The sequence below is a fragment of the Dermacentor andersoni genome, chromosome 8 (genome assembly GCF_023375885.2).
Source record: "Dermacentor andersoni chromosome 8, qqDerAnde1_hic_scaffold, whole genome shotgun sequence".
NCBI classification, from domain to species: Eukaryota; Metazoa; Arthropoda; class Arachnida; order Ixodida; family Ixodidae; genus Dermacentor; species Dermacentor andersoni.
In genome coordinates, this window is record NC_092821.1 from 76,050,312 (window position 1) to 76,075,997 (window position 25,686).

The following is a 25,686-nucleotide window of genomic DNA, read 5'->3' on the forward strand; positions in this document are numbered from 1 at the left end:
ATTATAGAATTCACCAGAAAATTTCGCAGAACCAGAAGCAGTAATTTGGGATAAATTGAGCATTTTTATTAATTGCATATACTTAAAGGTGCTGCAATTAGAAAGCAGCTGGCTTCATAACTTTGACTTCAAAGGGAATCCCACTGATGTAAAAACCCTAAAACTGCTTCCATAGCATTAACTCTTTATGGCTCGTTCAAGCGAGCCTTAGGCATAGATATTCTGCGTCTTCAAGAGAACATTGTATTCTTTTTTTCATATTCACTCAAGCGCGAAAGCAAAGTGACGATCATGTTTTCCTGCAGAAGCTCTAAGGGTTTGATGGAGGGAATACCATAAAACAAATCTTATAATAGCAATTTTGAACAATAATTTCTTAAACTAAATATACGACGGATAAAATGTTCTGTGCGTTACTCCTGAATAGGATGGATGGTGTACGTCTGTCTTCTTTAGATATCGCCGTATTAGCAATAAAATTGCTAAATAAAAAAAATTACCATTCAGTATACGTGTTCCTGCGCCCGAGGGAGCGAACGACGACAACACATCAATTTAATGCGGGCCAAGAAAAAATTTAGGCACCCGCACGTAAACATTTCTCTAGGTGTCTAGATGTATTTATCTGCCGCTTACTGATATCGTTTCTCTAATCGCTGCGCGAAGAGCAAGGCGCGAATACATTTTACAAATGTGCTTACATTGGTTAGCCCGTCCTCATATCTGAAGAAACGAAAAACGCTTTCATTGGTTTACAAATCAGCATAGTAAGGACTAGCGACCTACAATTCCAAGTACGTTGGAAAGAAGTCCGTGCGGCTGTTTATCCTCTGAACTTGATTCTGGCGTATCTTGCGACTTCGAGTCGTCGTCATGCTTTGAACCAATTCCCAGCACACTGGAAAGCAGGCCTTGGGGCTTGTCGCTGTCATCCGAAGATCCCGAATCGTCTTTTGTTTGAGAGCCCAAATCCAAGACAGGACTTGTAATAGCATCCAACATCCCGGAAATTAGCCCCTTTGGCTTCTCACTGTCGTTGGAATCGTCATCCTGTTGATGACTCGGTGTGAGAGCATCCAAGGCGGTCGATATTAATCCCTTGGGTTTTTCGTTATCTCCGGCAGAGTCTTCGTGATGTTGGATGTCTAGCGCTCCAAGAGGATTAGTAACAACGTCGAGCACAGATGATACGAGCCCTTTAGGCTTGTCAGCCGAGGAATCGTCGTCTTGAGAGGCTAAGCCTTGCAATGGATTCGTAACCGCATCCAGCACACTTGAAACAAGACCAGTTGGCTTATCGCTGTCAGAATCTCCCTGGGGCTTCAGTATTGACAATGGGTCTGTAAGTATGTCCAAAGGATTCGTAACAGCATCCAGCACACTTGAAACGAGATCTTTTGGCTTATCACTGTCAGAATCTGCGTGTGGCTTCAGTATTGACAGTGGGTCGGTAACAACGTCCAACACATTGGAAAGGAGTCCTTTGGATTCATCATCTTGAGATGCCGAAGAGCTAGAAGTGGAGCTGCCTCCTATCCCAAGCACTGATATAGGCTGAAAAAATAGAAAAGATTTTCTTTGTGAAATTACCTGCGTCACGATGGAATCCATCTACTGATCTGCTATATATGTAGCTTGCCAGGCGATTTTATCCAAAACTAAAAAAAAATACAAGCCCCCCGATAGGAGAGCGTGACCAAATGCATATTGGTTGTCACTGAGTGGAGAATTCGCGTAATGTTCTGCCGTCTAAGTCATTAGCCAAAAATTGTGTGCAAGCATTGCAAATAGGAAATTCAATGCAAGAAATGCCAATTATAAACCCGTACAACACGCGTACTACTAGTGCAATTTGTCAATGTTTATCTTCCCCTATGTTATCCTATAATGTTACCACGGCAAAAGAAGTCTGCGAAATGTGAAAGAAAAACGTAATCGGACGCTTCATGCACGTGAAAAGAATATGTTCAACCTACTGTACTTCCACTCGGAATTTGAAGGGACTTTGATGACAAATACGGAATCAGCCTTTATTGATGAAGCGTTCTTTCCACTTTTGTTTTCGCTAAATTCGCTGTAATGTTGACTGTAAAAAGTACATGCAAGTCCACTGTTTTGTTTTTTATATTTTTTTATTGGGCGCTGCAACCTTTGCCCCCGTACGTCAGCGTGTCATCAAGGGCGTCCATGTGTTTTCGGGTATTTGGGCTACTGTCTCGTTGTAAAAGTTTGGCCTTTGGGTCGTTTAGAGCAGAAAGCGGATCATCTTTATTTCTAAAAAAATAGTTAGGCGCGAATAGACGGTGTCAAAATAAATGAAATAATGATCGGGTGGGAGAACTTCGAGGCGATAATGCCACCGGCCTCTTGTTTTGGAGCCTTTCGGGCTTACCGAGTCGCTTCCCACGGCAGGTGACTATAGCATTTCAATTTTGTGGTCAGCTATGATGCGTTATTTCTTGCTTAACATTTCTTAAGCTAAAACATAATTTTGGACAATAGTTAAAAATAAATTTCACATATCGCGCTTTTTTGACTGAAGGCTGCAAGTTTTTTCATTAAAAGTGTTTTCATTACGTCAAGTGTTGCCGTGTTATTTACTAGTCTAATCTCAAAGTTCAAAATAATGCAAAATACACTGTTACTTGGGCTACAGTGTGGGGAACATTGTTGTGTTGCTTTCATTCGGCTATTATGCACCGCCTTTATTAATAACAATGTATAAAGTCAAGTCCGATCATCTGTATTCAATTTAGCCAGTGATGCTTTATGGCGAATAGTGGCTGAATTGTGACTGAACACTCGCCAACTGAAATGATTTTTTCAGTTGGCGAGTGTACGTTTATTCAGCCATGTTCTTTCGTCGCCAGACGAGTTTTCGTCAAACACTAGACTTAATGGCGAATCGTATTACACTTCATTATAATGTAGATCTTTACAATCTTTACAGTATAAGGTGCATAGGAACGTTTAATAGATTGTGTTGACTACGCATATATAATCCTGAATACTGAAGTAATTGTAGCGACAAACTTCAAATGACTCAAGTTGCAAGACTAACAACGGCTGGTGATAACAGATTATTACTGCCATGCTATGAGCCTGGACTTACATTGTGACTTAGGAGAAAAATATGTCGCGCGAATAAGAATGCGTTACTACATCGCCACAGAGAATACATGAAAAATAACAAAAATCCAAATTACTGTTGTTTTGGTGCTTTGTTTTTAAGATTTTTTAAAGTTCATGTGCTTACCATGACGCGAGTAACTCTTCGCCATGGGTCAAATATTTGAAAGCGTTAACGTTAGCAATAATATTTCTCATTAATTGGAAACCACTGTCAGGGGTTGCGGCAAGCATCACAAATATATGTGAAATCCGTCGTTTTACACTCAGTGTATATTTTGTTTTCATATTTACTAAAATTTAGCAATTCTGCAATGCCTACCGCTATGAAGCAACAAACAAGCGTCAAGTTCAGCGAATACTTTTCCCAATAGACTAGCCAAAATAGCTTACAGTAGTAACTGTCTATACAACCACTCGGATTCGCCTCCGATATTTCTCGTCATCCTTTCCCTGCAACTGAGTCTGCTGTATTTTCTTTTCATTCGCTCCTTCTTTAGAGCACAAGCCCTCGCGCATTGTAGAGCTTCAATTTTCCTCACCGTCATTCCATCACCTTGACCCGCAATCACGCAGCACTTCGTGCACATGAGCAATGTGTAAAGAACACAGCTCCGGCAATCGCGCTAGCCAAGCTACAAGAAATAGAAGCAATGCCTAATGACAGACCCCTCTTGGGGACAAACAGTCGAGTCCGGTGTATGATCACCGTTAACGTTGCCACACTCTGGGCGGTCAGACGCATGTGATCAACGAACGAGGGTAAACCAAAGCCAGCCATTTTCCACTTAGCCGAAAAGTCCTTGATATGGCTCCGGACACTCAAAGCATAAGTAATTTCTCTCCAGGTATGAAGGTCATTGCTGAATTCTTGCTTATCATTTACTCACCAGAAGACTATTCTAAATATGGGTTTTGCTGATCCACTGTTCTCGCGAAAATGCAGGTGGCGTTGCTCCTCAGGGATGCGAAGTGCGACTATATTTCAAACAACTGGGGCGGAATTCACTAAGCGAACTTATGAAGAAATTTTTGCGCGAAAAAAATTTCACGAAAGAAGCTCATTCACAAAGCTACAATTGTTCTTCAGATCAAAAAGCTTGTGATGGCCACCGCTACAAATGGGAGCGCTATAGTCGAAAAAAGGCGTGTATGTTTTGGCAGCCCAGGTGTGAATTTCTGTACTTACGTCAATAGCAAGCGTAAGTCGATTCACAAAGCTTAAACAACCATCGCAACTGCCAACGTACGAAGAAACCGCTACGATAAAGTCTTACGAACCTCATTATATCTCTCTGCGCCGCTCAAGCTGATGAATCTCAGCGTTGGAAGGCCCTATTGCGACCGATTGACCAGCGGCCGCAACTCATAGCGGAGGATGGCGCGTGCTTATAATTTTGTGGCGCGCTCCAATTTGCCGTCTCAATCTGTATTGAGCACTTTTAGTGCATAATTGTTTTGGGCATGCGCTGCTGTGGAAGGCGCTAACAATAATGGTGTACGGCGAATTTGTGCTTAAGGCTTGATAGGCTGTGTTTCTGTGTGCACGCAATAGCCTGAATTTTTATTCTCGTCATGGCACTTACTCTGTTGGATGCTAGCAAATGTGAGCGTAGCGTCAGTACCTGACAACCATCAAGTTTGTCACTAATGTGTTTTGAGCACTTCTCTCGTTCTACATTTTCTAGTTTGAAGATTCTCTAACTCATAGAGTTGCGGATAAATATTTTTTTCCGACGCTTTCTCGAGCAATTTATTTTGTTGCTCAAATTTTCAATTCACCCTTAAATCGAAGCGACGTTGTGTTCGTGCCCACAATTTTTCTTATGCTGTGGCCTACGGTGAGAGCGGACGCATGCATGCGAGGACGGAAATCCTGTCTATGATATGAAGCTGGACGTCAATACGATGAAATATAGAAAAGAAACAAATGGCGAATGAAATCACGTGCACCAGTTGATAGAAAAGTCATCTGGACTACTCGCACAAAAGTGATGGTGCGAAATAAGATACACCTCAAGAACGGAGCGAATAATTGTCGCATGAGTCCGCACCCACGCGCAAACATATTTATATATCAGAGCACACTGATAGTAAGGTCATTTGCAGCCACAATTATAATCACCTAGCGCAGGTGAGGGATAAAGATAGATCGTTGGGAGAGGCCTTCGTCCTGCAGTGACATCCTTGGTCCTGCAATAAGCTGGTGACGTTGTATAACCTCGAATATTCGCTACTAATTTTAACGCACTATTGCTCTTGCGCTACAGAAGGCTTCGTACTGTGTCGCCGCATTGGAATGTTTAGAGAACGGTGGCTACTGCAGATAGGATACTAAAGCACCGCCATCTTAGCCATGTACTGTATGTGCAGTGACTGCTCCGAATATAGTGCGCCAGAGACGCAACATCGAAGACTTGAAGCGATTTGACCCGAACAAGCTAAAATGTTTACACGTATGTGTGTACGGTGCCACGGAGAATCCTGACGTGCAGTTGAATGTGTGTTTTATGAGGTATGGAAACGTTGGCGCTGCTTATTATGAAGGTGTTGATTTATTAGTCTTGACTTCTATGATATGCTACCTGGGCTATGACAGAGAGTGTAGTCATGCACTCCACATTCTGCTTCCGCGCAGCTGCGTATGGCGCGACTGAGCGAGGCCGCGCGGGCCTTATCTTTAACGAGTGCAGAGCACAGTAGCGCCGAGGGCTGATAGCTTCGTGTGCGCTGTGTTATCGCCGCTTAGTTCACTTGAAGCGAGAGGCAGCACGAAGGTCATTTCGCTCGCTGCTGCTGCCGCTCTTCCTTACGCCAGCGGTTTGACAGCGAGTGACCACGCTCTCATCGCGCTCATCGAGTGAGATGTGTATATGTTTGCCTGCGTGCGCGTGAGAACATGCTTGTTAATTAAGTTAGCAAATGTTTTCGCGTTTCTACGGTCAATAAAACTACTGTTCGTATTTCGTATCAATTTGCTATCAATTTGCTATCGCAATCGATGGTTCTCTTTTGGGCGAAACTGCGATTGTTTTCGCTTTCAGTAAGTAATCTGGAAATAAAAACTTTCATTCGCTTGGTAATGCAGTGGAGGTGGCGGCGGTGGTGATGTTACTACAGGCGGGGTTAGCCTGGTAAACCTGGCCTGCAATATCTCCATCTCAGCGTATCTTTCCTCGCCGAATATGTTAATGTGTCTGTCGGCCTTGTGTTTTACCCCAATGTTAGAAGGCTTCGGGATAATTCTAGTGCCACTATCTTTACGATCGTGCGGCGAAAGATGCGAGTGTGCTTGAGCTTATTGGCGCTGTAGCAGACGCCCAGAAAAGGAAGGTGTAGAGTAGGGGTGTGTAGTGATTTGCTGCAAGAATATAGCCTCAACTATAAACGCATGATGTGCGATCACGCTATGAGTTAACCGCGTTTCTTTCACTTCGTGTCGTTTAATCCAACCTTCGCTTCCTCCTCGCTCTCATACGACGCCGTAAGTTAAGTGCTCTGCCACTTCTTCTGCACCCTTATCTCACTGCAGCAAAATTTTGGCTACGAAATCGCTTACGAACAGCGCAGCTTAGCGAATGCCGCCTCTCTTTTTTTACATTTTTTTTCTTGAGAGTGCTAAACCGGCTTTGTTCCTGAGACGAACTAGCAAAGTGGTAACGATAACAAAACATTTCATTGTGCACACAGTAGCGAAACATCAATTGACCAATTCGATGTTTGGCGAAGTCTAGAACGCACTTTAACAAGGAAGAAACTTGGACCGGTTGAAATAGCATAGTTCAGGTTCTGTAGATCCATTTTTCAATTCAAGCCAATGAAAAGAAACAATCTGTGTGTGTCTTTTTCCTTATGTTCCCTCAGTGAGCTGGTCCGAAAAAGTCTGACCCACAAGATAGCCCGCACTGGCGACATTCTTAAGGTTTCTTCGAATTCAACTCAGCTGTTGAGCAGCAAGAACTGTTACCATCATGGCATCAGCAGAGAGGGAATGCGCGTACCTTGGTAAGATTGACTAATTACGTTCTACTGGGCCAAGCGCCATTGTTGTTGTCAGAGTGACTTGAGCCGGTTGGGTTCAAGCTAGCCTCTCCAAGCGCAAGCTGAAAAACGGCAGCCTCTGTCGAATCTCACATAGGAGCAAAACTACAGATGCAATGCTGTTGACACGGCTTTTCTAGGCACGTCTTGCCGAATGTATGACAGACGTTTCTGTCGAGGTGCTTCGAATGTACCTTACACTTTACAATTTCAGCATAATCAGCAATTTTTATTGCTGATTTTTATATTTTTTTATTGTCTGACCAAGAAATTACATGTGGGATTTATCCATGTTTAGTAGTTAGCTGTGCGTTTTAAAATTATTTCTGCCATTCAGACTTTGTACTCGCGCATCCTCATAATGAATGCATTGCTGGGCTTCTCTAAATTTTTTCTATCTTGCCATTTGCCAAGCTACTATTGCGATGCCTTGACCACGACGGCCTAACGGCAGTTATATCGCTGCCTGCTCTGTTGATCTTTCCGCAGAATTTCCCGGAATACTTTTCGTTTGAGGTGCTACGCTGTAGCACATACAAAAAAATTTCCTTGTGAACAAAGTAAGCTCATATCATATCTACTAGTTATTGTCAAACTAAACTTTACGCCTTCTGTTATAGTAAAGGCGTATTTCTAATCCGGAAATATCTTGGTATTATTGGCACGCTTATTGTTCCTTTCAATTTCCTGGCGTTTAAATACCATCTAAATATAAAATATTCAGAGAACCCTTTTACGACTGACAAAGAATACTAATAGACTCAGACGCTATCTGTCAAAGCAAACATGGGTAATTGGCCTGGAAGAATTGGGATTTCTTGTTGTCGTATAATGCTTGTGCTTAGTGATGGGCATGTCAAGGCGAGCAAATCTGACTGCACATGAGTACATCGTTTGGCAACGTACGAGAGGCAGTAGCTTTTCAAGACCTTCCAAGATCCTGGCGTTCTTGGCCCAGCCACTCATCACGCTGCAGGCAAGACCAGTGATACCCTCCGGCGTTGTGGCATCGAATGCCTTCTCACTAAGGCACTGGTCCATGGTCGAATGCAAAAAATAAGAAGAAAGACATACAGCTCTGTATTATCTTCACAGCAAATATTTTCGAGTAGACAAGGTTCAAAACACATTCTTCAAAGCATGTATTCAAAGCATGTATACACTCTTCATCGCAGGTGGGGAACGATCCCACCTGCGATGCGAATGTTGTGGGATCGTTCCCCACTTGCGAAAAGTTGGTTTTCATCCACTTTTATATCCATTAATTTATCGTTTCTTTATTTCAATTTATTAAGCACCAGTAATGTCCCCTACGTTGTCCTTGGCGTCAGTGTTTGTTGGCTTCTTATTCATCAAAGCATGTGTTATAAGATGAAGTATAGTTCTTTGGAAGTTGCTTAAACGCAAATGACCGAGATACTGTGTCACTGAAACATAAGTATATTGTGTACATCCATTCTACATAAAGTTAGGCAAATTTGAGGAACAGTTCGTTGTTCCCAATTAGAAGAAGGATGCAGAGAGCAGCATTGCGGTGAATATCAGCTGTCGTGATACAGGAAATGCTAGTCCCTATGAATTGTGCCATTTCGACTCTAGGTCCTTGGTCGAACGGTGTAGCGATATCTGATTTTACCGAACTGTATTTCTTTCCCGGCAAACTGATGTAGAATGTAAGTTTATTTTTACCGTAATGTTTATATGAATAAGCGTAGCATGCTGGTGCGCACTTCTCTTCACAGCACGTCCTACAATATTTTCATTCATTTCTCGCATTCTCAGAATACTTGGAATTCGCGGATGGCACGGCAACTGGACTGGGCATGTTTATTTCTTACGTTGATGGTCTCAAAGAGGTCCACGAGTGCGGGGCCCTGAAATGCGAAATAAGAACGGTAAAAAAATATTAGGCTAATCCGCAATAAGGATAAACTTTTTTGTGTGTGGAACCAACGCACGCGAGTGCTCTTGTAAAAAATGCTTGCCTTGTTTGCCTTGATCAGGTTGCACGTGCCCTTCACGTGTTTGAAGCACTGCACATGAAAATTTATTAAATGTCATACGTCATGCGGCAGCAGCGTCAGAAAGTTGCTTAAAATCGTTTATATCCTTTAGAACTCGCCGAACACTCCACACATTTTCTTTACACGCACACTTACATTGTCACGTTTTAAAAATAACCAGTTATTCTCCCTAATTTCTCCCTAAATGCATCCACCGTAGTTGGGATGCATTCTTTCTTCTTCCTTAGGTCTAAAGCTAGTGTCGCTTTTAATTAAAATATATCAGGACTAAACACACCAGCACCATTCGTCAGCTACTCCATTGTGCAAGATGACTGCGCTGGTGCCTTGATTATTTGCGGTTTACCTCCTAACCTCCTCTAAATATTACTTCAATTGATCTCAAGATCATGTGTGACGAAAATGTATTTAAACTTCATCAATAGTATGAAAAGCACTAATATTTATGGTAAAAGCGCAATTACCTAATACATTTGAAGTTCAGATAAATATCTATACCCATTGCGTCCATTACGTAATACATCTGAAGTTCACATTTCGATCTATACCAATGCAATCGTTCTCGGCGTTCAACTGGAACCGTAGTGGTTAGAAACATTGAGCTGAATATACCTGTGCTGAAATACTAGTTAGCTTAACGTCACTCAAGCCAGCTGTGAATGTCGACTCACTATACTGCATACCGTGATTGCGCATACTTAATATCTATAGCTACGATATCGTGACACCGGACTTTGTGACAAATTCTGGCTGCACACTGTGTTAATGTAGAATGTATCAGTGGCGCGTTGACACTCTGAAACCCTATGCGACGCCTTCGCAGACTGCGCGACAGCGACCACATAAACAGTTCTGTATTGTGTGTGCGCGTATTTGTTTTGTTTTCTTTTCGTATTCTTTTTCTCCCATCTATCGCATGCCTTTCTCCACACCCCGGGAGAGCGCAGCCCAATGGAGGTAATATCTGGTTAATCTCCATGTTATTCCTATGCCTCTCTCTCTCTAGGATCTCGTGAAGCTGTGAGACGGTTAACAAAGCGCAGCATATGGAACAATGAAACTGGAAAAAATCAAGCAATCAAGCTATAGCATTGTCAACGTCGCCGTCCGGCTTAACTTTTTTCATTCACTTTATTTATTACTTTATGTGATATTATTTGATTTGTTTACTACAACGAAACGATAAAGACACCTGTAACTGTAGCGCTAAATTAGGCACGCATTGTTTCGCCATATTATTGACTGATGGAGCTACCGTGGCGTTCTGCAATAACCCAATTTTCAAGACAGCGGCTCTGACTCAGCACGAACTACGACACTAATTCGCATTAGCGTGGTATCAAACTGCTTATACTGTGAAAGTGGATGACTAGACAGTCAAGATTTTAACCGAAAGAGTAATGTATACCAATATTGCCTCTACGTGGGCTATATTTCGTATAACAGGGTCCAAATGATTTCTTGCTGAAAAATAGTGCCTACACTAAAATAAACAGAATTTCTTGTCTCCGCTATGGAGACGTCACTTTACCTCCTTCGCTTTGAGGGAACTGGGTAGGCTGACTTTTATGCGATCGCCGCACTTCACTGATCCTTTTATGCTGTTGGCCGAGCAGTCTGGGAGCGGCAGGAGTCCGACAGCCTTCTTCAAGGGATCAGTGACGGTACCAAGTATTCCAAGGCTAAGGTTGTCCAGTGTGTCCATTATGCCTCCTACTGCCTTGCAGACTCCGAACAGAGCACTCGTGATCTGTCCTGCAATGAAAGGTGCAACAGTCAGGAGCAGCCTCATCCTACGCTGAAATTGTCCCCGACGAGCAGCTGAAAGTTACTAGCGCTATCAGTGCTCTTAAACTGAACTTCCTGCTGGTGACACTTCCCTGGCCAAACTGTCACTCTAAGTGCGCGTTATTACTTCCTAAGATCAACGAAATCTTATGAGGACGCATGCTTGACTGACGCCATGTTGGCTTGAGAGGTAGGTTTGATAGAGGTAAATGTTAATAAACTCGTAAGTTTCCTTGAAGGGATTTCCGAGGAGACCTTCTTTTTTTCTTGTTTCTGTGTATCCATAACATTTTAAAGCAGAACATCAAGACCGAGGGAATTTAAATGAAGAAATGCAGAGAGCTTTTCTGAGGTAATCTCCTCTATCCTGCTACTCTGTTCAGAAAGGAGGGTGCAGAGTAGAACAAAAGGGTGAGAGGGGTGATGGTGAGGAGTGGTATAGTAGAGTACTATTATGCGAGTAAACACTTCCGTGTCCATAGGGCCCGCACAGAGTAATGAATATTAGCCTGTGTTAATAAAATCTTATAAGAGTTTCTTGATTTTCGCTTCGTCGACAATCTTCCCGGCTATCAGCCCAGTAATGGAATTTCACTCAATGGAGTGTTAATAATCACGCCAATGAATAAGCGAATGCCCCCTTAACCCATTTTCATTTTAGAGAGGCAAGAAGTACGTGCCCCAATGTTTCATATGTACTACCATTTGGTGAGTCTAATTAATAAGTTGAAAAAATAAAATTTTTTTCTCAAATGTATGAACATTGTGTTCAAGGCGAGGAATCCTCCAGATCTCCATCACGCGCGATTATTTTGTGATCTACATATAGAATAGAGGCTGATATGTATCAGACAATGCGCTATTACCTGTCGCAGTCACTCAGTGGCTGTGATGCCCTGCATATCAGCAAACAGCCGATAAATGAAATCATGGCTACCACCGCCAGCACAACTATCTGGGCGGAATGAAATAATTTTTCGCTTATTTACGCCAGGATCTAGATTGCCCAGATTAGTATGCTACACACCACACTGTGTATTCGTAATGTACAAGCTACAGTTTGACAGCTCTACGCTTCAGCAAATAAATCAACATGGTTTCCCAGCAGTCTTACTTCATCATCACCTTCACTAGCCTCTCTTTATGTCCACGGCAGGGTAAAGGTTTCCCCCTGTGATCTCCAATTACCCCTGTCTTCCGCTGTCTGATTCCAACTTGCGCCTGCAAATTTCCTCTTTCATTGGCCCACCTAGTTTTCTACCGTTTTCGACTTCGCTTACCCTCCCTTGACACCCTTTCTGTAACTCTAATAGTCCACCGATTATCTAGCCTGCGCACAACATGGCCTGCCCAGCTCCATGTTTTTTCTAATAATGCCAAGTTGACATTGTCAACTTACTTATGTTCCCATAAACAGAAAACAAAGCATGCGAGAATTATTCTTGAAATTTAAGCCCGTTCTGCTTTTAATATTTTTCAATGGGCGGCAAAATGCTGTCGAGCTTCCAAACGACCTTATTGTAATGCATGCAACACAACTTTTCCATGTTTATATAAAACATTTTACAATTTGACGCGTAATGCGCCTATCTCTTTGTCTACACCGTGTGAATCACAAATGAACACACTACAGTGATGTGTATGATACACATTAAAAGATTGCAATAGCGCAACTCTGACCAGCCAATCATTACAACTAGCTAAAAAGCCAAGGTAAAAATCACCAATCACCTGTGTGTGGGCATTGTATCCTAATGCGTCCTATGTCGGTTTGTAACCTTGACTTTTTGTAGCAAACCAGCCCGCTATTGAAGGCGCAAAACACCTGAGCGAGTGCTTAGAGCCGGTTTACCGTTTACCCGCATGTCAAGGGGAACAGAGATGTGATGCGTGGGATTCAGAGCAGGTGGCCAGAGCGGAAGGAAACACAAAACTGGCCGCATGCGATTTCGTCAGGAAGGGGCAACACCGGCGAGCGCAAATGCACGCTTAATGACGCGTGTGTGGCTGGCCGTCCCCGCATGCAAGGGAGACGTCACAGCGGACGTCTCGTATGACCTGTGAGTTAGCGACGACCTTGGAATGACACAAAGCACGCCGCGAAAAGCATGTAGTTTGACCTGATGTCCGGCAAAAAAAAAACATGCACTGAAACATCGGTTGGCTTAGTGGCCATAAGGACAAAAGTAGCGGCGAGTCTATCACCATTGACGAGCATGTAAAGGGCTACAGATGTCACATCGAAAAAGGTCTGTGATTTATGTTATAATGTAGAACGAAAAAACAACAGCATATTATGATTAACTGCAAATCCAAGGAGGATGCGTGTGGAGGGAATCGGAAAACTGTTGGAATGTTGATTCAAACAATTATTTTCTTGTAAGACAATTTATGCCTCGTTCGCTGCAACTATGTCTCACTGCCCCTATGTATAATGGTTGCAAAGCTACAACAACATGTTATTTTCTATGCAGTGTCGAAAGAACAAATGTGCGCCCCTGAAAGCTAGGGCGTCGACGATTGCTGCATGAAATGCTGACTTACTGGCAATGGGTCACTCTGGAGGAGTGACATTCCTTATTTTACTGAGAAGCATTTCCTTGAATCTGCTACAGGCGTAGGCGTAGCAGAATCTGAATCAACCGGCATGGTGCTTCGGAAGAAGCATTTTTATAAGCTGCATCATAACTTCCGTCACCGAGGATAACTAACATATCTAATTCACGACTGCAATCAACGTATTACCCCACATCTTGCATAAATAGAACGTGCAGGACATTTTCCCGTATTTTCCTCAGGAATGTAAAATAAATGTACTTCTTAACACAAGTTGAAAGCTAGTTTGACCACGAACGTTCATTTTATTCGAAAGCTACCTAAGAAAATGATGACTGTCATAGGCGCTCAGAGCAGTTGGGATAGTCGCTTGTGCATCTACCAAGAAATATTGCAAATTGATGCTATACCTCTTCTGGAATTCAATGTTTCTGCCAAAATGTTGTGATAGCTAGGTGGTTTAGAAAGTGCTTACTCGGTTTTTTTACAGGTGTGGGTATTCCTCACCGAAGTCATCATCACTGAGCATGCAATCACTGAAGTAAAATATTGAAATTAGTGAAAAATGAAATGGCCAAAACGCCACGTATATGAATACACACGTCTTAAAAGCATATAATTGTTCGCAAGTTGTTTTGAAATCTGGCATTAGAATACGAAGGACGACTACCCACTTTTACTAAAAGTGTACAGCTTTGGTCAGGTTACTGGATAACGTCGAGTTACTCCTTAACACCTAAAGGGGTCGGGTCTTCGCGACACCAACTAGTTACAAAAGATCGCCACTTTTTTACCTTTCACAAATTCACATTGTCGGCATTCTGCACATATTGTAAGCCTGCTAAGAAAAGCAGGCCGTCAAAGGGCTTTTTTTTCATACCACAATAGAGGGCCGTAGATTCTTTTCAGTCAGCGCTAAATGTTCAGTACCATTTTTCATGCTAGATGGCAGCTATGGATCGAGACAAATCTTTGCGTCGACTGCTGTGTTTAAAATGAAGGGTAACGGAACGAACACGTTCGCAAGAAAACCAAGTTCCGGTGTAGTTCGTGGCAGGAATCCCTCAGCAGTGTGCGATGTTCTGAACGTTATCATACGGCTGGTAGTGTTCAATAATTTGCATAGCATCAGGAAAAGAACACTACAATTTAGAAACATGTTTTTGATAATGATCCGAAAAATAAAACTGGCAGTTCACAATAGTAAACGAACAATTATAGGACTACAAAGTTTCCGGATACCTTTGTGTGCGTTTACATGTTTCTGATCCATTTCACGTAACTTGAAGAAAGAAATTGAGCATGTAGGTCGTGTTTCTTAGAGTTTTTAAAGGGTAAATTACGGTGCAGACAGCTGCAAAGTTCAAGAAAGAAGGGAACCACGTGCGAATGTACAGCAGTATCAACAATGTCAGTGACTTCATCAGAAAAAGATGGCATAATGAAAAAGTAATACCGAAACCGAAGCTCTTCAGAACATTCACCACGATCCCTTCCATCAGGAATAATTTTGATGGCAGTTCCAAGTCGGAAATGGCTGCAACCGCACACTGAAACAAAATATAAGTGATTGAATTAGTATTCTGTTCCGTTGTAAAGTACTTCCTTTGGAACAATTACGACGCAACTTCGCATATAACTTTGATAATACTGCCAAGGCAGCTTTCAAGTGTGAACTATATAAAGAAAGCGTAAAAATCTCGAAGTTGTCGAAGCACTCGAAGAAGTTTAATATTTTTAATTTTCTAGTTGAAATGGCGAGGCAATTTACCGCGCCTCATTGTTTGTGTTGTTTCCTGCGCTGCTGCATCTGGCGTGCACATGCTCCCATTCCTTGAGATCTGTCGATAATACTGCAACATGGCTATAAAAGGCAGCTTCTGACGAAACTTGATGTGATCAGCCTAATGGAAACAAAGACGTCACCTGCTTGAGCATGTGAAGGCTTCTTTTAGAATATAGTCGAGCGACTGCTCTGGAGCTTAACATGTTAGGCAAAACTCCTAATATCTGAAGAGCGAGTTAGACCAGAGGCAATGATTTCATGTGTGAAAGTAGGGTGGCCAGTGTGGCTTGTCTTATAGTCCTTATAGCCTACATAATGAAACTATCTGCACAAAATATTTCATAAGAAGCGTCTTATGAAATATAGTGAGAAATGTGTTTATGACGAGGAAATTGAGATCTTTAAGCGACTTTATTGGGGGATTGTATTTAATGACCACAGCAGACGATTTCATATGGCTTGAGAAAGTGGTGAAAATTTCCCACGCGTTCATAACTGATAAGGAGACGGCTGATCTATAAATAGCCACAGCTCAAGCAAGTCTACCCAATGTGCCATTAGCACTTGAAGAACGCGAAGCAGCTGAAGCTGGTAATTTTGGTGGAGTAACCTTCTCTCAAATTTCTTGCGCAAATCAAAGCTTGGCGGAGTAAAAATTCAATTCGCATGCCATTAGCAGGAGCGTGTGAAAAGCGTTATGCCATCCCAGGGTTGAGGATTTGGCGATTTTTTTCTTGTTTTATATTGTTGGGCTGTACCAGCTTCAGAATATTATGCGATCCATTGTAGCCTTTTCAGAGGTGTACAACAAAGAACCCGAAACAAAGACAACAGTAAATTTCGGTTGTATGAAGCAGAGCTCCAAACTTGGCGTGAGCGGTGTGAAGTTTGCGAAAGGATTGTCAAACTAACAAGGAAAGAAGGCAATGTACTCACACTTATCAGGCTTTCAGTGAACGGCATCAGCATTTCCTGTTGGCAAATGAGGGGATAGTTACTTAATTTTGAATCACAAAGATATGTGCCTATTACTATACAAAATATTGCAACACAAGCAGTGTGCAAGTAATCGTTATGGGCTTGCCTCAGGAGCAGCCGCACACGAGGAGACAGTGCCAAGTGAGTGAGAAGCTGCAACGTCACCAGTTAGTGTATCGTTTACTCTATGCACATGATTGTGAATGAAAAAAATGCCGTTTCAAAACTTTTCCTACTGCTCGTCAACAAAAAGGCCCCACGAACAATTTTTTTGTATTTGCTGCGCAGCTGAAGTAATTGCCATGTGTCACAGGTTTTACAGAAACATTCCTTGCAAAACACACACACACACACACGTCTGTGTTTGTCCATGAACCAAAGTTCTGATAACCCTTCGGACACTAACGCAAAATCATTTTACATGTGCTTCAGATCTGTAGGAATTTTCGGATTGAAGTGAAGTAGCAAACACGAGAAAAACAAAACAAAACAGGGCGAACTAAGTATTACCATCCAGTTCTCTCACTTTTCCTTACATGTATGCTTCTAGATATTTTTTCCTATGTACGGGCCTGAAATTCAATACAATGATACACAATATGCCATTCATCATACCCTCTCAATGGTGCAGGACGATCAGTAACCAATTGATCTCAGCTGATGTGGCAGTTGAAAGACCTGTCTCATGCATACTACCTCCAATGCCTCTAGGAACTACCACTTGTCTTTTTAAAGCTTCTGTCATTTCTACAAATTGCAGACGTGACGAAGAGCAGCAGTTAGCATCATTGCAGCTTCTTTTGTTGCTACAAACTCAACTGCTTGATTTTACCTGTGACTCATGCTGCCTTAGCATCAAGCTGAACTGACGTTTCTCGTTTGTATAGTGTTGGGAGCCAAAGACATCGCGATGAATCTATTCTAACTATAGGCCAATCTCGGCTTTTCATTTTGATGTTCTAGCACTTGCCTGTGCACATGTGTAGTTTGCGATGTACCACATTCACTCGCGTATTGAACGCACTTTTTTTGGAATATATGGACCAAGCTGCGTGTGTGAGGGGAGGGGGTCGTTTCATATGTGGGGTAACATTTATGGGAACTGTCTGGAAGGAGCAAGAATTTAAGACAGTAATGAATAAAATGAGTTTCACAACTTAGCTGCTCAGTAAACATACACGTCAACCATTTGTACACAGTGACAGGTTTTTGCATTTACTGAGAGCGTTCTTGTGGAAGATTTTGCGTCACTCCGCACCGGACGTGTGGAAGTTAATTGCCCAAAGCATGCATGGTACAGTCTAAAGATAGGGAGCTTCACACAGCGCCGGACATTATGTCGCCAGGACGCGCTAACGTGTACTGGTGCCAGGTAACGTGCAACTTTCAGGATGTAATGGTATCCACAATAACGAGAGCGCCTGCTCGGCGGTGCAGGCGACGAAAACTACTAAAACGACGATAATGAGCCGCCAAATTGCATGGCGGTAGGAAAAGAACGCCTTGCTTTAGAAATGGCGCTAATGCACTGCTCAGCGCTTCACACGCCTGCAACTGCTCAACTTCCCTACGCGTCGTTTGGATTGGTTGTCGGACTGGCAAGGAATCGGAGAGCATTCATTTCTCCAGCTAGAGATGGCCCTTGGTAGCATGTGCTATTTCAGTTACTCTATATGGCCATACGTTGCATATTCAGTAACTTTACACATTTACGCCAGCAAGAGTGATTGAAACGGAAACGTACATGGTGGTTCACGGTTCACGGTTTACTGGAGTGCGCGGCACCAATGTTATGGGTACGCTTATTAGGATAAGAAAAATCGTAATCTCCAGAGCCAATTTTAGGGTGCCTTTATTATGCGACTGAGTTTACTGCGGCAGTTATTATGGTGTTGCGCAGAAAGTATGTCCTTTACATAAGGTTTCCTTGTGTTTTGAATTCAATGGTAGAAAAGCAGATACAACCTAGGGCTATTCGAAAGGGTACACTTACTCGTGGTCAATGTTACAAACCTTTTTAAAGGATCAAGCATACGCTACGGCGGTTTTCTTCAATATTTAAGCTGCAATAATAAGCTGCGCTGTTCAAGAGTGTAGGAACTGGCCAGCACTATAGATGCCCCATTTTACTGTTCGCAGATACGAAGGCAAGCTCACGAAAGAATAAAACGATCAACTGAAATTTTAGCAAAACAGTTCTCTCCTATCTGAACGTGACTGGCAGCATAAAATCTTTTATAGAAAACTAAGTGATCTTGGCTGAAACGCTATTATGTTGGTATCTTTGTATTTGGTGCTTTCTGCTCAACTATGTGGGCAGCCTGTGGCTGGTCATAGTGCAGTACATTGGGTAGCAATCTTCATAACTTTTGCGATCCAGTTACAAGTGTTGTGTTTGCGCGTGCATTGTCATCCTGGTGCTTTTATATTGCCATAAATGTGCACAATATGCAATACGGGTTGTGAAACTTATCAAACCCGTAACTACCGTGTTTTCAATGTAAAGAACGGCCAAATGCTGTCCCGTAGGTGACTTTATCGCTCCGTCAAGATTTCTCATTGAAACATTTATTTAAGATGACTCAAGTTTTTTACCAACCAGCAAAGGCCCGCTCGAAGCACTTTACTCTGCTAATGAGAGCATATCCATCACTGCACGCATCATTGGTTTCAAACTTAACGCAAAACCATTGCCCTCGTTGGTGTTTAGAAAAGTTCGCAATTTTATCAATGTGGTTTTCGGGTGTGTTGACAATAAAAACTGCGATGATATATAAGAAATATTCACCGCCGATTTCTAGACTATTATGCAGCCTTATATATAGGCTTGGTTTATGCCGACCATTAGCCTCTTGGTTTTTCAGATTCGACCAAGATTATGTGAAGGCCATTCGCCGTGAAAAACTTGAGCGACACGAATATTTTGGCTCGCGCCCCAGAGGCTATGCCTGTGTCGCAGAGGAGAATATTTCAATAGCTCAGAAGCAAGGCCCTTTGTTACGCCTGTATCAGTCGCAGTCTGTGTACTGGTATGCACAGATATTTGCGCTACTGCAAACAGCGCCTCCGACTAGGTGGTCAACCCCACAAGACCGGCGACTAAGAGGCCAAGTTCATCCATGCTACAATATCGATTGTAATAGAACTGGCTGCTCACATAGGCGCTGTTGGCCAAATTCATCAACGGCCCCTTCACCGGCGGGCCATATCGTCCACGCTCTACCGTCATCCATGCTTAACGGACATCACGAATAGTTGCATCCGAGGCTCGCACGTCATAAGCTACTGGGCCATTGCAGCATCATCTGTACCAAACGCGCCCATGAAACAGCGAACACCGCCTACCAGCAAGTCGGGAAGCGAGTGCAGGGACCATTGCCAGGGTCTGACGCTGCTCAGCAACTCTGCCTCTCTGCCAGCTCTCAATATTCACTCGATCGACCATTTAATTCTGTCATGGCTCCAACCTCAACATCAAAAGCGATACTAGGTTTTCAGAGCGCAATAACGTTCTGTTGCCTAAATTTAGATCCAACTATGGAAATTTTACATTCCGGTTTTATAGTGTAGCATTTTGTAATTGTATCCCTGCTACTGTTAAGTCACCTCTTTCGTTGCATATTTTTAAACACAACGTGAAAGAAATACTGTTAGCAGTACCATCTTTTCATTCGTCGTAGACACATTTTAATAATTATTACGTTTACTGTACATTACTTTTACTTTTGTACTGTTAGGCCTCATATCCTTCTTATTTTGTTTTTCGTTGTTAGTTATGTGTAGAAAAGCGTATTTTTTCTACATTACTAGGCATTTCAGTTTGTATTTATTGTGATATTATTGAATAGCCTTGTTACATGGATATGTAATTGTTTTCTATTTATTGTAACTTCTTCCCTACCGCGTGTAATTCCTGCAATTTTGTTGGTTCACCCTGTTCTTGCTGCTGGGATGCTCTTATGTACCTACTATTGATAAGAGCTCGCCCTGCCAGTTTCTCACTCGGGGACTTCCTGATGCTGTATATAATATCTGAGCCCGTTTTTACATGCCGTAACAAAGAATAAACGTCAAACTTAAAACGCCTACCTGATACACCATCACATAAAGGCATCGTTTGAGGTTGGCTGTCGCTTTTACAAACGCCTACTATTTTCGTGTCGGCATTATGGACAGTGCGCACTGCATATTTTTTTTTTTTTTGCTTGCGGTGAGATCATAGAATAAGTCGTTTATTACTGTGTTTTTTTTTAAAACAAAAGACACATTTTGTGCGTAGCTTAGAGCATATTGCACGACAAAGCACTCCCAGTAAAGGCAATGGAACCCTGAACTCGAGCGTTAACCGCTCAGAAAGCCATTATAGCTCTGCCCCACATTTCAATGATGACTAGACTCTGCGGCTGCCTTTGAATAAATATTAAACATTGCTGCATGTGTGTGAGTGTGTGTGCATCGAATGTTGTGGTCTGTAGGATGTTTATACTTTTTTCATCTTCATTCCGCTCCCTCATTCTGCAGTGTAGGGCAGTGAACTAGGTGCAACAACAATGGCGTCTCTGCTTTTCGTTTCATTCTGTCTCTCGCAGAAAAACTAGTGACGCGTCCATTGCGATATTTTAATCATGAAATGTGAAGCGTAATTTGCGACGTAAAGAATAAGTTCCGAGCTGATAATTTGAGAGAACAGTAACATTGATGTGCCCATTGCAGAAACCGACGTGGTTACAGTCATGGTAGATGAACTCGTAGCTCGTATTCAGAGACGTGAGGGTGCATGTTTAAACGGCAAACTTGCTCGTACTCACAGGGTTTGTGCAGAGATCCTCTGGAATGACAATGCACTGAAAACAGAGAGAAAGAAAAACACATGAGCAGCTTCCCATTTATGTAAAGGAAGGGCACGTGCTATATTCATGCAACTTGGTACAACGAGGGTGCTGAGGTTAGTGTTAACCATGGTCTTCAGTACAGTCCCAACGCTAACAGAGACGCCGTATGGAATTGGTAATTTCGGGCTATTCAAGTAGGATCCCCGGCACAGTCCCAATCATCCGTTTACTGCAATCAAACAGCGGTTTCGCTATGTGCGCGCGTACTCTGTGAAGCAACAGCAACATTTGTCGAGTGCTTTTACAGGTAAAGCACTTCAGAAGACTTAACCTGAACAGCGCGTTAAAGCAGCCATTCGATATTTTATCAGAAAAGACTGAAGAGGAAGCTTTAGCTCGGGTGCTCCTATCTAAATACATGTAAAAGGAGAATTCGTTTTTCTCGGCAACCACTGCACCAAATTTGACGGGGTTTGCTGCATTTAAAAGAAAAGCTTAAAATCTAGTGACTGTTGGTTTCGAATTTTCGATTTAGGTCGTCAAATTTTTATAAAAATTTGGCGAAAATCGCAAGTTTTCAGAAAACGAAACTATCAAGTTTAAAACTCCGTAACTCAGCAAGAAAAATGATATCGCAATTCTGTGAATTGTACCTGATAGCACATCTAAAGCGGACAAAACTGATATGTTACACATAAAACTCAAAAAATGGAGTGATGTGTAATTACAACTTTTGCAGAACCTTCGTAAACAACGTAACAAATTCACGTAAGATGCAAACTGACACATCAAATTTGTCCGCTTTGAATGGTCTAATGGATGCTTTTTACAGAATCGCGATATCTGTTCTTGATGCAGAGCTATTAGCTTGTAAACTTCGTGCTTCTATTTTTTTCAAACGTCTGAATTTTTGAAAATTGTTTTAACAAAATGCAAGCCCTAAATCAAAATTCCGCTTCCAACAGTCACTAGAATTTAACTTTCTCTCTCAAATGCAACAAATTTCATTAAAATCGGTCCAGTGGTTATCTCAGAAAAACGTTTTTGCGTTTTTACATGTATTTGAATAGGCCGCGTCGGAGTTGGGCCCGAGCTAAAGCTTCCTCTTTAAGCGAAGAGTACACGCAGCGAACCTTTATGAAGAACTTCGCGTGTCATAAGATGAACGGGCCGCAGAGAATGTTCCCTCGCTTGCGCTGAGTGGTGGAATAAAGAGGCGGCACAGAGCGTTCGTCGCATCTCGGATCAAATGACCAGAAAGCGTAAGAACGATTTATGATCTATGCAATAGATAAATCGCAGATTGATGCGTAGCATTTTATGGGAAGTCGGTCGAAAGATGACATGCGAAGCCAGAAAACCTTTTCCAAAATACACACGAGAACGCGCAGTTGAAGCCCATTGCGTGCCTGGTTGATAGCTGCCACCCGGAGCACAGTGACCATCATTATTCAAAAGACTAGCGCAAAATAGCAGGGACAAAGACAGAGAAGACGACAGGACGAGCGCCAAACCTCAACTGGTTTTTACTGCGAGCGAAGGTACATATATACATTGCGTTGGTGCATGCGCACACAGTGTTAAAACAGTACAATCACATTCTAATCAAAATGTGGCAGACTGTAGTGTAAGTACATTTTTTCTTTTTTGGACAAGGCAAGCGAAGCCGTGCTGACACAGTTATCACCTTCCCTGTCAATGTGATATGCCTCACAAATCTCGCGCCCCCACCTTGTGCCTCCCCTACCAATGATGACACACCAACTAGCCCAGCTTTCTGCCTTCACAGTGACCAACGACCCATTGTCCGCGGTTAAACAAGGCGCGCCGGCACAACACATTCTACGAGCCTGTCCGCTTTTGCCGTTACTCATACGCCACACGTAGAGAGGAGGCGTTAAACAAAAGCAAGAAATGGGAGATGGCAAGTAGTGGGGATGCCCTGGTAAGCACCTGACAAGTGAGGATAGATGACTGAAAGGAACTCAAAACAAGAGGATGCGCCACATGTGAATTAAGTGCTCGTGCACGCGCAGTCGTACCACCTCCGCTGCCTATAACGGCATGCATGGCTAAGTTATGGCGCGCCGCGCATCGCGCAAGTTAGGCGGAACGTACCCTGAAAGGGAGCTGCCGAAGATATGCGTAGCACTATATGACAGCCGGTGTGATGCGGATTCTATAGTTCAAATAAGCAAATATGTGAATTTCTGAGCTCGTGTTGCTCACGCATATATATATATATATATATATATATATATATATAATGCGTGCGACATCACCACAACCCCCCAGACATAATTAACACGCATAGCACATTCCCCACCACGCCAACTATCAGATAATGCCGTAAATATCGAGGACGGTTCCCTTTCAGGGAGGTTCTGCATATTCTTGGTATAACTTATTCATGCAATTACCATTATCTGCCTACTTCAGGCGTTTTAAGCAAATCTATCTATCTATCTATCTATCTATCTATCTATCTATCTATCTATCTATCTATCTATCTATCTATCTATCTATCTATCTATCTATCTATCTATCTATCTATCTATCTATCTATCTATCTATCTATCTATCTATCTATCTATGTATCTATCTATCTATCTATCATTTTACGTCGACCAAGTAGCCCAAGTTGTCTACCAGCTAAGATCTATTCATATCAGCTGGAGGTCGTGATACCGTAGTGGTCCTTCCATGGTCGTAATTCTAACTTCGGGATTTAACTATCATCGTGCCTTAGTCGTCACGCCTTGTACACCGACTTAGCGTCCCATCTTGTCTACTAACTTTAGAGGCTTCATATATGCTTTGGTCATAATATCGTCGTGGTCGTTGCATCGTCGTTATTGCGGCTTTATAGTCTGACTATCGCCATGCCTTCATCATCCTTTCATCATCGTCATACGGTCGCAATAAAATTGTTAATATATTGTAGTATTGGTGTTGTGGTTGTCGCACGGAGCCTTCAGTGGCCAATGCGTTTAATATTGTTGGCTGCTAGCCGGTAGCCGAAAATAAAAACAAGCGCTACCACCCGCGAAGTCATGCGGCTTCTTGCGAATATTTTCAGTAAAAGTGATAAACCTAGTAATGCTGTCGCTGCTGAATAGAAGAACATTCGGTGGAACTCAAACTCACGAATTCCACATGGGAGACGGAGCCTGAACACCTACATTTAAAAAAGTCGCAGTTTCACCTGAAAGGCAAATCAGTGATTGCGACAGTTAATTAATAGACATCTAAACGAATCCGGGCCAGCTGCTTTATCGGGTACAAGAAGGGCTGCATAGATTGGAGAACTAAAGCAACAAGCGCGCTGTCACGCGCAGTGGTGAACGCGAACAAATCTCTATGGATTAACGCAGACACTCGCCGTCAGAACGCTGGCGCGATGAAGAGCGGAAGCAGCGCACAGCCAATTCCCCTTCGTGCCGCCTGTCGATTCAATGCAAACTATGCGCGCGAGAACACGGTGCACGCAATGCCATCAGCTATCAAGGGCGTCGTATGCTACAAATCTATCGAAAATTGCCTTCAAGATAGGACACGGATGGCCGCGCTCAGCCTCCGCATTCTGAGTAGAAGAGGAGATGCGCCTGCGAAGTTCACAATCTCCCTTCTTGCGCGCGCCATCTCCTTATTACTCCGCACGGCCCCCTCCCCCTACCTCAGTGAGCGCGCGAGAATACCGCGCACGCGCCCCGCTATCCTCCCTTTCGCGCGCGAGAAAACCCCGTCGCATCAAATCAGCATCCTTCGTGTATCACCCTCGCTATATTTGCCTCGCACCTAAAGCATGCATTGAGCGGCCCCAATGTTATCGCACTTCAACTTTACACGGAACCGCATGGCAATGCGCAGGCCGACCCCGACGAAAGAAATTCGCCTGGGGTGTTCATATTTGCTATCGCAATAAAACAAAATTAGATTGCCGCTCTGCAGCCGAGTGTTGGTAACGCTGTTGGACACGTTCAAAAATCTTCTTTGCACTATGTCAGATTGAAACTTATTGAGATTCCTTTACGTTGTTGTTTAAGGCGTATCATGCGGAAATTTGTCTCTATTAGCATATTCTTTATGGATTCGTAGCGCGAGTGTCAGCCCCGCCGCTACTCTCGACACCAGGTGCTGCGTTGTGTTCAGGACTGCGGCAGAGGGAGGAAAGCGGTTGCACTTGCAGTGCGTGTTCGCATATTGCTGCGTATTTAGACGTCTTCTTGCCACGTCTGCTGGGCGGGATATGCAAATGTCATTCGTCCGGGCAGCGCTGTGCCGTCGCTGGCGGCACCACCGACCAGAGAACGAGCAAGATGCTCACGCAAGAGCCCTGCCATCGACGATCGGGCAGGCACAAGAGGTTTGTGTTCGGGGGGAGTACACTCGCTACACAAGGCTCCGGCGGCGTCTTAGAAACGATACTACAAGATAATGACCTTAACTAGAAAACATTTCCTGCACAGCAAGCCTGCGTGGTGCGGGAGGGGGGGGGGGGGTGATATTTCTTTTGTGGTCGTAAGCTACGTGGTCTTGAGCACCTTGCCTT

General features: G+C 43.1%; 1 protein-coding gene across 1 annotated transcript; it reads right to left on the minus strand.

The window, feature by feature from the left end:
* Positions 1-569: 569 nt before the first annotated feature.
* LOC126538793 (uncharacterized) lies at positions 570-8,196 on the minus strand. The gene is made up of 2 exons (XM_055075068.2): positions 8,077-8,196; positions 570-1,554 (listed from the first exon to the last, which is right to left on the minus strand). The coding sequence occupies exons 1-2, from the start codon at positions 8,134-8,136 to the stop codon at positions 775-777; spliced, it is 840 nt and encodes a 279-aa protein (XP_054931043.1). The 5' UTR covers positions 8,137-8,196; the 3' UTR covers positions 570-774.
* Between the last annotated feature and the right edge of the window lie 17,490 nt (positions 8,197-25,686).

What these genes read in the sequence shown, in the direction of transcription:
- LOC126538793 (XM_055075068.2), bottom strand. Translation starts at nt 8,136, where the DNA reads ATGAGTGGCTGGGCCAAGAACGCCAGGATCTTGGAAGGTCTTGAAAAG. An exon ending in TTGAAAAGCTACTGCCTCTC is followed by an intron (nt 1,555 to 8,076) that starts GTACGTTGCCAA and finishes CTATTTTTTCAG; the next exon opens with CCTATATCAGTGCTTGGGAT.